The sequence below is a fragment of the Macaca mulatta genome, chromosome 9, assembly GCF_049350105.2.
Source record: "Macaca mulatta isolate MMU2019108-1 chromosome 9, T2T-MMU8v2.0, whole genome shotgun sequence".
NCBI lineage: Eukaryota > Metazoa > Chordata > Mammalia > Primates > Cercopithecidae > Macaca > Macaca mulatta.
The window spans coordinates 133635140-133648182 of record NC_133414.1 but is presented as its reverse complement, the minus strand read 5'-3'; the positions used below and the strand labels follow the sequence as shown (position 1 = coordinate 133648182).

Sequence of the window (13043 nt, the reverse complement as noted above, 5' to 3'; positions counted from 1 at the left end):
ACAGTCCTGTGATGTCATTACAAGCCTGGCTGCCAGGAAATAATGCTGTTACGTATGCCCCTTGGTGCAACACATTTTCTCCAGAAAGAAAGTTGCAATTTCAAATGCTAATTTTTGAAATGCATCCAGGTTGAGGGTTTTGAAAGGTTGAGAATTTATCCTTTTGCATGGAAAAGCATAAGTTAACTAGTTCTTGCCTTTCCTAAAACTAGGTATGTTGATGAGTTATCTGGCAGCCCCTAGGTAGATACATATACCCATTTGTTCGAGGGATTTTTATTGTCTCCAGCTTGTGTTTCGGTGATTAATGTTTCTGAAGAGCTTGAGACTTAGTTTTGAGAAGATCATGATTGGCGAAAAGTTCAGGTCCGTTGCTTAACTCGAAGGAAGTGATGGAGAAACAGCTGTATCAAGACTCTTGCTGCTAAAGTGGTTCTTTCTCTCGAGTGATGCGAGACAAAGTGATTTTCTATTTTGGTTTCATTCCTGTTGAGACCTGCAGATGCCCACACTCCATGTCAGGGAGAAAGACTATTTTTTTTGGAAGTAACTAGGGAAAATGAAGGTAGTTAGCCTGAGATCCCAAACTCATTTCATTGATTAACCTGCCGATAACAGTTCAAAGTCACCTTTGTTCTAATTGGGATTTTTACTTGGTAGAGATCCTAAGTTGGTAACCGCAGGCTTCTTAGTTGTGTTGAAGTTTCTAGGAATTGAAAAGAACAATAGCAACAACAACAGCAACAAAAAACCCACACACGCTTCGCAAATTTTTGGAAATTCCCTTTGTAATGAAAACATCATCAATAAGTTGGTTTGGGCCAGCACAGCAGCTCGCGCCTGTAATCCTAGCTAGTTGGGAGGCCGAAGCAGGAGGATCGTGTGTACCCAGGAGTTTGAGACTAGCCTGGGCAACATAGCAAGACCCCATCTCTACAAAAAATAAAAAATTAGCCAGGTGTGGTGGCTCATGCCTGTAGTCACGGTTACTCGGGAGGCTGAGGTGGGAGGATCACCTGAACCCAGGAGATCAAGGCTGCAGTGAGCCGTGGTCATACCACTGCAGTGCAACCTGGGCAACACAGCAAGACCCTGTCTCTTAAAAGATAAGGCTGGTTTTGGTATTTTATCACAAAGACTGGTGATGAGGTTCCATCCTATGGTTGGACTGAATATCTTTCTCAGTCTCCTCTTTGGTTAAACAGCGCAGCCAATGATTGGAGAAGTTTCCTTTGAAGGCAGATCTTGGCAATTCCCATGGGCCAGCTGGTCTGCTCATGGGCTCAGTTATTTCACTTGTGGTTAACTTGCTTGGTTTTTAAAACATATATTTCTGATTGAATGCCTGGCTGGTTAGCAAGTTTTTAATGAGAGTTCTCAAATAAAGCCACAGACACACCCCCTCATAATCATATCCTCACTCACATCTCCATATTTTGTTAGATTTGTTTTCTCTTAGTTTATACCAAACCGAAAACAGAACTGCAGGATAGTGGGGAGCTCTGAGACATTTTTCCCCTGTCAGGAGTCAAGGCATTCAAATGTCCTGATTAGTGATATTTTTAAAAGCCCTAATTATAGACTCGAGACAGAGGCTTTAGTGGGGCTTTAGAGAGTTTGTGAGACTTAATCTAGGAGCTGAAACAGGCTGTGTTTTTAAAATTTTTTGCATCCATAAAAATACAGTTGGCAGTCATCAGTGGCCGCTGCTCACATAAATCTTGAACTTTTGACTTAATTACCATGGGAGAGTTCAAAGGGCAGGCTGGAGTGGTTGAAGGAACACTGCTCAGGGAGCTGGAGATGGGCCTGGCCTCAGCCCGGCCTCTGGCTGTGTGACCTTGATCAAATCACTTAACCTTTCTGGATGACATTGATCACATCAGTCGTTGGGCCAGATGGTCACTGAGGTCTCTTTTGGTACAGCCTGGTAATATGATTCCATGTTTCTCCTTTAAATCATTGGGCTGTGTTCTCTCTTTTTTTGGTTCCAGAGAGAGAGAGAGAGAGAGAGAGAGAGAGAGAGAGAGAGAGAGAGAGAAGATTATAAACCTTAGATGTCAGCATTGGGATGTGTAAGGGTTTTGGTGGGGGCAGGCCCAGCAGACTATGGTTTCTGATTAAGTTTAAATTGCAGGGTCAAAAGAAATCATATAATCCTACCATTTGTTGATAGAATCAATACCTGCCTAGCACATGGATACCTGGAAAGTATGTTCGAACTGGAAGGGACCCTAATCAGTGCAACTACTTCACTTTATAGCTAAAGCTTTTAATAGTCATCCATCCGTCCGTCCGTCCATCCATCCATCCATCCATCCATCCAATAAACGCTTGAGTGCCTACCCCATAGGCTGAAGACAACCCCAGCTGTACCCTCCAGGTGCCCTACTCTTGTTGGTCAGCATCAGAAGGAATATTTTTCAGTACAGAGAAACTGATGTTAGAAGCACACATCTATCACAAAGAAGGGGCCTCGAGAAAGAATGATAACTTGGCTCTAGGGTGGGAATGTTAAAGGCTGTGTTGGAGTCCTTTAAGGGAAGTTTCTGTGCATTTATAAATCTCTCTTTAACCCATTGCGTCTTAAAAGACTTCTGTTGTCTTAAAGTAAAATTCTACTTACTTAATATTATTACTTATATGCAATAACTGTTACAGTGTAGAAAATGATAATGAGTAGGTATGCTATGCGCTGGTGATGGGATGGGATTGATTGACTGTGGCTAGGTTTGACTGTTCCTTTAATTAGCTCATTCTTAGTATTTAATGATTAGGAGAACATCATTCTCGTGGTACCTATCACATCAGAAGCTCTAAGAATGTCAGAGCCAAAGGTACCATACCTATCATCGAGATTAATTTGTTTTCTTTACAGGTGGTTTAGTGTCATTCATTTTGAATGCCATTGGAAGTTTATACCACACATCTCTATTAGTTGACTTTAAGCCCACTCTTCATACACCTCTAAGGTATATGAAGTTCAGGGAAACTCATGTGTCCTTGGCTTGCAGATTCATTTGATTGATTGATTGATTGAGACAGAGTTTTGCTGTTGTCGTCCAGGCTGGAGTGCAATGGCATGATCTCGGTTCACTGCAACCTCCGCCTCCTGGGTTCAAGCTATTCTCCTGCCTCAGCCTCCTGAGTAGCTGGGACTATAGCCATGCGTCACCACGTCCAGCTAATTTTTGTATTTTTAGTAGAGACAGGGTTTCACCATGTTGGTCAGGCTGGTCTTGAACTCCTGACCTCGGGTGATCTGCCTGCCTCGGCCCCCAAAGTGCTGGGATTGCAGGCGTGAGCCACTGCACCTGGACTGCAGATTCATTTAAGATAGGACTGTTGAGTAAACATCCCTGTTGAGCATCTACTATGGACAAGGCTGATCTCGGCTTTGGTAGATCTTTAATTTGGTACATGAGTTCCTTCTCCAGATGAGAGTTGTTAAAGCTGTTCCTGAGCCTTGGTATAAAAGGGGCTTCCTTAGGTAGAGGAGCCTGTCCTAGGTGCCTGGATGGTGTTTGTCTCCAGCTGCTTTGCAGTTCTTGGGAAGCCCTGGCATTTCCATGTGTGGCCTTTCCAACTGCGAAAACATACAGAGGACACCAGGCTGCTGATGAAGGAAACACCGTAAAGCTATCTTATAGTATTATTATTTTTCTAGATCTTACAGATTCTTCAAGGTTCACATAAAGCTAGTGTATTTCAGGAAGAGTTATTGTAAAATTATAAAGGAGTTCTGGCCGGGTACGGTGGCTCACACCCGTAATCCCAGCACTTTGGGAGACCGAGGCAGGCGGATCATGAGGTCAGGAGATTGAGACCATCCTGGCTAACACGGTCTCTACTACAAAAAAAAAAAAAAAAAAAAAAAATTAGCTGGGCATGGTGGCGGGTGCCTGTAGTCCCAACTACTCGGGAGGCTGAGGCAGGAGAATGACATAAACCTGGGAGACGGAGCTTGCAGTGAGCCGAGATCGTGCCACTGCACTCCAACCTAGGCAACAGAGCGAGACACTGTCTCAAAGAAAAAAAAGACTTCCTCCCCTCCCGTATCAAGTTCATTAAACCTATTTGTGAGCTTGACATTTAAAGAGAGGCTGTGTGCTGGTGTGATGTTAGCAGTCACCAGGGTGGGGCTGGTCACACAGGGGAGCCTGGGTGGAGGGTTGTGCCTGGATTTTTTATGGTGCCCCCCGACCTTGGATCTCTGAGACTTAGATGAGCAGCCCTGTGCCCGTATCCTGCTGTATGGCTGTGTCTCTGTTTTGCAGAAGCAGATTTTATAGGTGTAGCTTTGATGATTGAAATATCACCCCAGGGAAGTGGCTACCTGCCAGAAATTCCAGCAAAATTATTTCACCTTAGTCCTTAAATCACTCCCGAGGCACCAAGACAAAGGTGCGGGTTGCCCGTGTGCTGTTGCTGTTGCCACAGGTCAGGCCTGCATAGGTATGCGTGGTCTGGGGCGGTCCCTGTGCTGTTACAGTCTCACCCATGGCTTGGCCCAGTGAGGGCAGAAAAGAACAACATTCCTAGTTCCTTCAGCTAAATCCCACTTTTTTTTAGGGAACATAAAAATCATGCCTCATGGTATGTAAGCACGTATCTGTTGATTTCTTCTATGTAAAACAGAAAAGACATTCCACAGGATCAGCTCAGTAGTAATTGATGCGATCTGAAAGAGTTACTGCATTAATATTTAGCTAATTCTTATGAATAGGCTATTGTGTTTACTTAAACAAATGACATGAGTGCAGACACCTGACAGCATGAGGTATGCTTTCCATTTAGGTCAGATTTGTAAACGTCTTTGTGTAGTGACAAAGCTCATTATTTGTTTTGTGCTCTCAATGGTTTCTTTTTAGTGACTGTGGCTGTGGATGGATTTTTCTAAGTAGAAGCTTTTAAAATGAAAGATTATTGAAATTGTTTCAGTATATGCCAGGCCCTGAGAGTCTTGTGATGAATAGGAATCAAGTACTCCCTGGTGAACCTTCAAAAGAATAGGTGCGTTTATAGGCATTCAACACCCAAAGCCAAATGGCTACCCAGGTTGCAAATGCAACTGGATTCAAACGAAAGAATTCAGTCCCTGTTCCTTTTTTCTTCTCCTTCCTCTTCTTCCCTCCCAGCTTCTATAGTTTTGCCCCTCTTCCCGCTGTTTTAGCATCGTATGGATGCACCTAAATCCTATCACTTTGACACTTAGATAAGCACAGGGATAAAGATACAGCATGCCCTTGTAAAGAAGTCTCAGCCCTACCTTTGACAACAGGTTTCAAGAGCAAGCGTGAAGGCTAATTGGGGTAGGTGTTTGGATGCAATCATTTCAATTCCTAATTGTATCCTGAGAGTCTGGCTGCTAAGTGAAGGGGATCCTTATCCCCCAGGGACTGTGCTCTACACCCATAGAATAGAGGAGACTTCTAAATATGCATCAAAGTCCCTGCCTAGGGCCATTTTGCCTTGGGTTTGTGAAGCGTGTGTGCTGTTGTTTGGTCTAGCCTTCATCAGAAATAAGCACAGTTATGAATTAGCCTTCTAGAATGTTCAAGGTCCTGTTGGTGGCTGTTTCAGAGGAATACAGGGATTTTGGTTACCACTTTGCTAAGACAGAAACATATATGTGAAAAGTTAAATTGCTGTAGGGTAGAGGTTCTGGACAGGAAAAAAGGAGGACATGTGCCTTGACCCAGGCTGGCTTTCCCGAACTTTAGCCTTAAACATCAGAATGGTGGAAGGTACGGATTCCAACCTCATGGAGAAGCTGCGTCTTCCTAGCAGTGGAGAGTAGGGTTGAAGACAGTGGGCTCTGGCATCAGGCTGATGTAGTTCAAATCCTGGCTGCACCTCTTCCAAGCTTCGTGGCTTTTGGCAGGTTATGTAACTTCTCTGTGCCTCAGTTTCCCCACTTGGAAGCCAAGATTATGATAGTGCCTTTCTCATTGAATTGGTGTGAAGATTAATGTGTTGACATGTAAAAACTCTTTGAGCAGTGCTGGGCAAAGCAGAGGCTTTCAGTCAGTAGTAGTCATTAGCCACTATTAGCAGGCATGAAGAATTTACAGTGGTATTCTGGCTTGAGGTTGTGGCTTTTATTTAGATAAAATACACTTTGCTTGGTGATTTAAAACTTTTTTCTTGAGTTTAAAAAATCACTTGTATTTATGACTTTCAGGGATATTTGGAGGGCATAACTGTAACATATTTAATTGGTAGCTTCCTCTTAAGTTATCATTAGTGGGGTGGTAGGGTTATAGCATTCATAACCACCCTTGGAAATAATTTTTTTAAATAAAAAAGTTAGTGTGTATTTAGTGATACAGTTTTTATTTGTCTGTTTGTATATAAGTTCTGAGAAATGTATGAATACCTCTCTGGGCTATTTTATTATATTAGAATGATAATGTATACTATTGATTGCCATTTAAAGTAAGGCGCCAGTGGATAAGTTGATAGGGCTTTTGAGAACAACTTGTTTTTAACTAGTGTGTATATGTGACCATTTAATAGGTGTGGCAATCCAAAATGATATATTTTTGGAGGACTTAGCTGTGGCAGTTGTATACGTTGTTCATATGTATATAAAGTAGCATTTTAAAACATGATTTGATGTGAAATGATTTTCTGGCATCAAGAACAAGAGAGAGAAGGGGCCTCAAACACTTTTCACCCCCCCCCCCGTTAGTAGACATGAAGCGTCCCTCTCTGGGACCTTCTGCTCAGCCAGCTGGATTAGACTTCTGAAAATATTTTCCAAATGTAAATATTACCCAAAGATTTTAAAAATAGCTTATCATTTACATGCAAAGCGAAATGATCTAACCTGTTTGGAGTTTACTCATGGAGGGGAAGCTGTCCATCGGTATACATTCTAATATTGTTTTCCAAAACAGGAGCGCCTTACTGGACCAACACAGAAAAGATGGAAAAGCGGCTCCATGCTGTGCCTGCGGCCAACACTGTCAAGTTTCGCTGCCCAGCGGGGGGCAACCCAACACCAACCATGCGGTGGCTGAAAAACGGGAAGGAGTTTAAGCAGGAGCATCGCATTGGAGGCTACAAGGTAGAATTATGCTTTCAGAACATCACATTTCTTGCATTTTTGTTTATTTATTTATTTATTTTTGAGATGGAGTTTCTCTCTGTCACCCGGCTGGAGTGCAGTGGCGTGATCTTGGTTCACTGCAACCTCCACCTCCCAGGTTCAAGCGATTCTCCTGCCTCAGCCTCCCGAGTAGCTGGGACTACAGACGCCCACCACCACACCTGGCTAATTTTTTGTACCTTTAGCAGAGACAGGGTTTCACCGTGTTGTCTAGGATGGTCTTGATCTCCTGACCTCGTGATCCGCCTGCCTCAGCCTCCCAAAGTGCTGGGATTACAGGTGTGAGCCACCATGCCCAGCCCTACATTTTTGTTTATCTTTTTAAAGTGCTCAAAAGTTAGCAGAAATTAGAAGGAATACTTTAACAACAATCAATAATTGTCACAATTGCCCATGTCAGGGTTTGATATTAACAAAAAATACTACCCCGGACTTACATGTAATTTTAAAGTACAATTCCCATTTGTGGTGTTCTTCATATGAGGAGAGTTTAATAACAGAAGGGTCGAAAGTTGAGAGTCTGTTTTCTATATGCTTTATAGTGTATAAAACTAAAACGGGTGTGGAATTTGAGAAGCGTCAGTATAGTTTCCCTGTCAGAGCAGGATTGCATGAATAGTGAGGGGACTTGGATTAGAGACTGGGGTATGAAATATGAAGCATTAAGGGAGAGTGCATGGAGATGACAGCAGCAATCTGCTGTCCTCCTTGAAAGATTCTGAAGAGCCCATCACACAATGCCATGAAATTTAGTCTCATCACTCCCTAGGGAGTTTGAAATTGGCAGCTGTCTCCCTGCAGATGCCTGTGCATGCTCCTTCTAGCCTTTGTTCATCCACTTAGCAGACATTGATTGAGCACCCTGTGTGCCAGGCACCCTCCTGGGCTCTGGGGAGATGAGAGGGTGAGGGATGGCTCCAGTTCTGAGGGGCTCCTAGTCCAGTCCTGGAGGGGAGGCAGAGGAGAACTCTGGCAACAGGAGGGACACAGGTTTGGTTGAAGTTGCAGGAACGTGTTGCATCCCATGGATGTGCATGGAAAGGTGATATTGGCTGTTTGGAAGAATAAGGAGAAAGGAGGTCAGGAAAGGATTCAGGTCTGAGTTGGAAGGAGAGATGTCTCAGAAAGAGAGATGGAATTTCCAAATTATTTAGTATGGAAGGGGAGAACTGTAATAATTGAGCATATGAAGAGGACTGAAGGAATGATGAAATTCTCTGGTGCATTTGAACATAAGTGGGCATATTAGTTACCTGTTGCTGCATAATAAATTGCCCCAAGGTATGGTAGCTTTAAGCAACATTTACTACCTCACCGTTTCCTGGGTCAGGAATGAAGGTGTGGTTTAGCTGGATCTTCCATCTCCAGCTGTCTCACAGGACTGTAAACAAGGAAGGGTTGAGGCTGAGGTCTCATCAGAAGGATTAATTGGGGAAGGAACTGCTCATGTGGTTGCTGTTAGGATTCACTTCCTTGCAGAGGGCCTCAGTTCCTCACTGACTGTTGACTGGGGGCTGCCCACTGTTCCATGCCACGCGGGCCTCTTCATAGGGCAGCTGCTGTCATCAGAGCAAAGGAGGAGCCAGAGAGAGAGAGAGAGAGGATGAGAGCAGGATCACAGAAGTCACAGCCTTTTGTAGCCCAGTGTTGGAAGGGACGGCCACCACTTTTGCTTTTTTCCATTATTAAGCGAGACCCTAGGGAGGAGTTTGCCCAAGGACCTGAATGCCAGGAGACATGGGGATCACTGGAACCCATCTGGGAAAACTGACGGTGGGAGGAATAGAAGACGCTCTTTAGCTCAGACCTCAGGTCCTTTAGAGCCAGGTGGGGAGGATTCCTAAGTAGCAGCAGTGGGACATCCGGGACTGTGTCTCACGTGTCTTTAACACACCAGCATCACGTAACTCCATCATTACTGTGGGTAAATGAGCCTCCTTTCCACCTAAAAATGCCCTGGAGCCCTTTTCTGAAATCCCATAGACAGTTATTCATCTTTAAAGGATTATTTGCTCCTGCAAAAGTTTTTGCCTTTTTAACACTTGGAAATTAACATCTAGAGGCTAAAATTCAGGGGAAAATGGGGACTGCCTATGAGTAAGTTTCTAGTAACGCATGGTGGGCAGTGAACATGTGAAACTGTTGTGAGGCAGATCTGCTAGCAAGTGGGTACTGTTGAAGCTTGGAAGTAGAAATACTTTGGTTGGTTTTCACAACTCCTACTTGGTGGTGGAAGCAAGAGGCAGGGGGGTGATTTGTCCTTCTGTTCTTAGTTCAGTCCTTAGACCAGATACGATGAGATTGAAAGGTTGGCCCTTTTAAAAGAAATCTTTTTGAAAAAAGGAAAAAAAAAAGTAAAGGATTTCATGGGGGGATGCTGGATAGAAAGGAAGAGTTAAACAGCCCCTGGGATTGTTTTTAACCACCAAATGCTTTCTGAAACTCACATAATTGATGCAGTTCCAATGATTTATTTAAATACAATCTGAGTATGAGAATGGTGGTCAAAATCCTGGTGGTTAACTAATTTCGTCAATTAAGACAGCCTTGTAAATAAGTACAAAGAGGAGCTGATGAGGCTCCAGAGACCCCTGGGCTCAAAATAAATGGAACCGACATCATTACTATGGGGAAGGAGCTTTTTGCAAATCTGAATTAGGGATTACAAATATGCTAAGAGACTAACAGGGCCTAATGAGAAAATGCTGCTTGATTTTTAACAGGTGCAGTTCAGTGTTAATTACTGATGCCAACATTCTGCTAGACGGAGAGCCACCTATGTTCTAAAAGCAAAATGAGGACTCTCAGCAGAAAGCCTTTAGCCTGCCCCTGTGGAGTGCAGATGACCAAAGTGATTTTGTTGTGTCACGTTGTGCCATTTTTGGAGGGAAAAAGAAATGGAATTTCAGTGTGTGGGACAAAAACCTAACATATATTTTGCTTTACCAAAAAAAAAAAAAAAAAAAAAAAATGGCCAAAAGCAGAAGAAGACCACGCCTTTGGATACAGTGTGCTGGTGTGGTCCTCGCCCTTATGGTTCTCTGGTGGAGAAAGGCTGTGGCTGTGGGGTGGGGTGGCCTGGAAGGTTGGCCCACTAGTTACAGAGGTGGTCAGCCTAGGTTGATCAAGGGCTTTTCACAACAGCAGTGGCATTGAACGTTCATTTTAGAGATGCCAGAAACTCTTAGAAATTCCATTGAGTCTCAAGGGCTTCTGGGGCTTGAAAAGGAAAGACACATTTCTCATCTCCTGGGAAGGTTCCTTTAGTTACCTAAGGCATCATCTTTGCTAATGTGTTAAGCCAACCCCAGGTCCCGGAGTCACTGGAGCTCACAGAGGCTCATTCCCACCTGTGGGCCTCCCCGATGGTGAACTCCCTGGCTGGCTGTGGCCTGCTCTTGCCTCAGAGAGTCCTTATTGGGGCCTGACCAGGGCAGACTTTGGGGGGAATGGTCCCTGGTGTTGGGTTTTCCCTCTGATATTTTTTTCGTTACCTATGTAATCTTAAAGACATGTGCCTCTGGGTTGGGCGCGGTGGCAGTGTAATCCCAGTGCTTTGGGAGGCTGAGGCAGGAGGATCATTTGAGGCCAGGAGCACAAGACCAACTTAGGCAACATAGTGAGACCCCCATTTCTGCAAAAAGTTTAAACCATTACCTGGGCATGGTAGTACTCACCTGTAGTTCCAGCTACTCAAGCAGCTGAGGTGGGAGGATTGCTTGAGCCCAGGAGTTTGGGGCTGCAGTGAGCCTTGACTGTGTCTCTGCAGTCCAGCCTGGATGACAGAGCAAGACTCTGTCAAAAAAAAAAAAAAAAAGAAAGAAAATGAAAAAAGAAAAGAAAAAAAAGAGGTACCTTTGAACATTTGACTTGAGGGAACTCTATTGTCATTTTCATTCCTCACCACTTCTCCAAAAGCAAAGAGACCTAATTGAAACTCAGAGGGCCTGACATTTAACTGATCCATTCCTGACTCCTGTCCATTTGCCACTTTGCTTTATTTTATTTTTATTTTTTGAGATTGAGTTTTGCCCTTGTTGCCCAGGCTAGAGTGCAGTGGCACGATCTCAGCTCACTGCAACCTCTGCCTCCTGGGTTCAAGCGATTTTCCTGCCTCAGCCTCCCAAGTAGCTGGGATTACAGGCACCCACCACCACACCCAGCTAATTTTGTATTTTTTGTAGAGACGGGGTTTCACCATGTTGGTCATGCTGGTCTAGAACTCCTGACCTCAAGTGGTCCACCCTCCTTGGCCTCCCAAAGTGCTTGGGATTACAGGCGTGAGCTACCACACTCGGACTATTTGCCATTTTATTTAATGAAGAAGCAAAATGCCAAGTTTTCCAAGATACATTTTTTCCAGAAAGCAAAGACCTGAAAAGCTTCTTCAAACAAATGTGTGTTATTTCTGCAATTTTTCTTTTTCCTTTATAAATCTACTCATTCCATAAACTATGATTGCGCTTTGGTGGCCTGTCCATCTCATGCTTTCTACCTGTTTATGGATCAGGCACCTTGGATCGGGCACCTTGGCCCCGTCCCCTGCATTACAGCTTGTTTTGAAATGGCATGCATGTGTGGTCAATACAGGGAGGAGGGAAGACAAAAAAAACAAAACAAAGTCAAAGAGAATTATGAAATGGGACAGAAAGCTCATTTTCATTCGAATGACCAGTAGAACTATTGGTATTCTGCAGTTCGGTCTTGTTTATCAGAGAACCCATGCTGAGCCATCCTTAGGTGATTAAGAATCAAATTATTATTTTTAAAGTATGTGAGCAAAGTCTCGCTGGATGTTATTAATGTGTGATTGGTATAATAGTAAAGCTGGACTTGAATCATAACTCTATCTCTCTAATCATACTTATTCCTGAGCTTTTACATCAGTCTTGACCACGGGCATATTTTTTCAGCTCTCTGTGCCTCAGAATCCCCTGTCTTAAAATTAGAAGATTGGGTAAATAATCCTGATCCCTTCAGGCTCTGAGAACTGTAATTTAATAGCATCACCATCGTGTAGCATCAGCCATTTCTCTTCTTAAACTACAGCACAGATTTTTTTTTTTTTTTAATAAAGAGGTTACCTTTATGGCTAGATATTTCACAGGGCTCAGGACAGTTATTGCAATTTAATGCTGAGAAGCAAGAAGCTGGCTGAGATAATTAATAGACCACCTCAGTTCTCACCTCCTTCTTAGGTAATGATTTAGGCATAGGGGATTCTTAAAAACCATCTTTTATGCCACTTCGAAGTACGTAAGAACATAGACCAAGAGAGACGGCAGGGGAGAGGGCTCATTCAACGTGACTGTGAAACTGGCACAGAAGCCCTCAGCACCAGCTATTACAGGGGTTCAGGTTCCCCTGGAACTCCTCAGCAGAGAGTAAAGCATTATTGAGCATGAACCAAGTATATTTCAGATCTCGGAAAAGATGATTTTAAAAACTTTTATTATAATCACTACTAAACTGGTTGTTTTGAAGCATAGGTTAATTAGATTTACATTTTCTAGGTTAGTTACTTAGATGTCATTTTAAAGACTTTCTGATGCAAATGTTATGCTTAATCCACCAGTATGTTTAGGGGGAGAAATCATGACTAATGTACTTATCAGCATGTTTATACTTTACGGAGATTTTTTTCAGCGAAGACATTTCAGCTTTAATCCCAGATCAAGCGGTCTTTGATGAGGACACAGGCATATGTTTGTATTAGCCAACGTTTATGGACTGCTCCCCTGCATCGTGACTTTCCAGGTGCCTCCCATGGAGCAAGTTGCTCAGTCCTTCCACAGCCCAAAGAGGCAGACACTGTTATTTTGCCCTTTTTCATTTGAGGGCTTGCCCTACACCTACCTCATAGGTGGCACAGCTGCCATTTGGACCCAGGTGGTTTTGCACCAGAATTTATGCTCTTGCTAAACTGCTT

General features: G+C 43.5%; 1 protein-coding gene across 15 annotated transcripts in view; it reads left to right on the top strand.

The window, feature by feature from the left end:
* FGFR2 (fibroblast growth factor receptor 2) overlaps positions 1 to 13043 on the top strand; it is a 122766-nt gene that overhangs the window by 41563 nt on the left and 68160 nt on the right. For all 15 annotated transcript variants that reach the window (XM_077947654.1, XM_015148337.3, XM_077947657.1 and 12 more), the window contains one exon: positions 6903 to 7072. In XM_077947654.1, coding sequence (XP_077803780.1) covers positions 6903 to 7072 — 170 coding nt within the window. The remainder of the gene's footprint in view (positions 1 to 6902; positions 7073 to 13043) is intronic.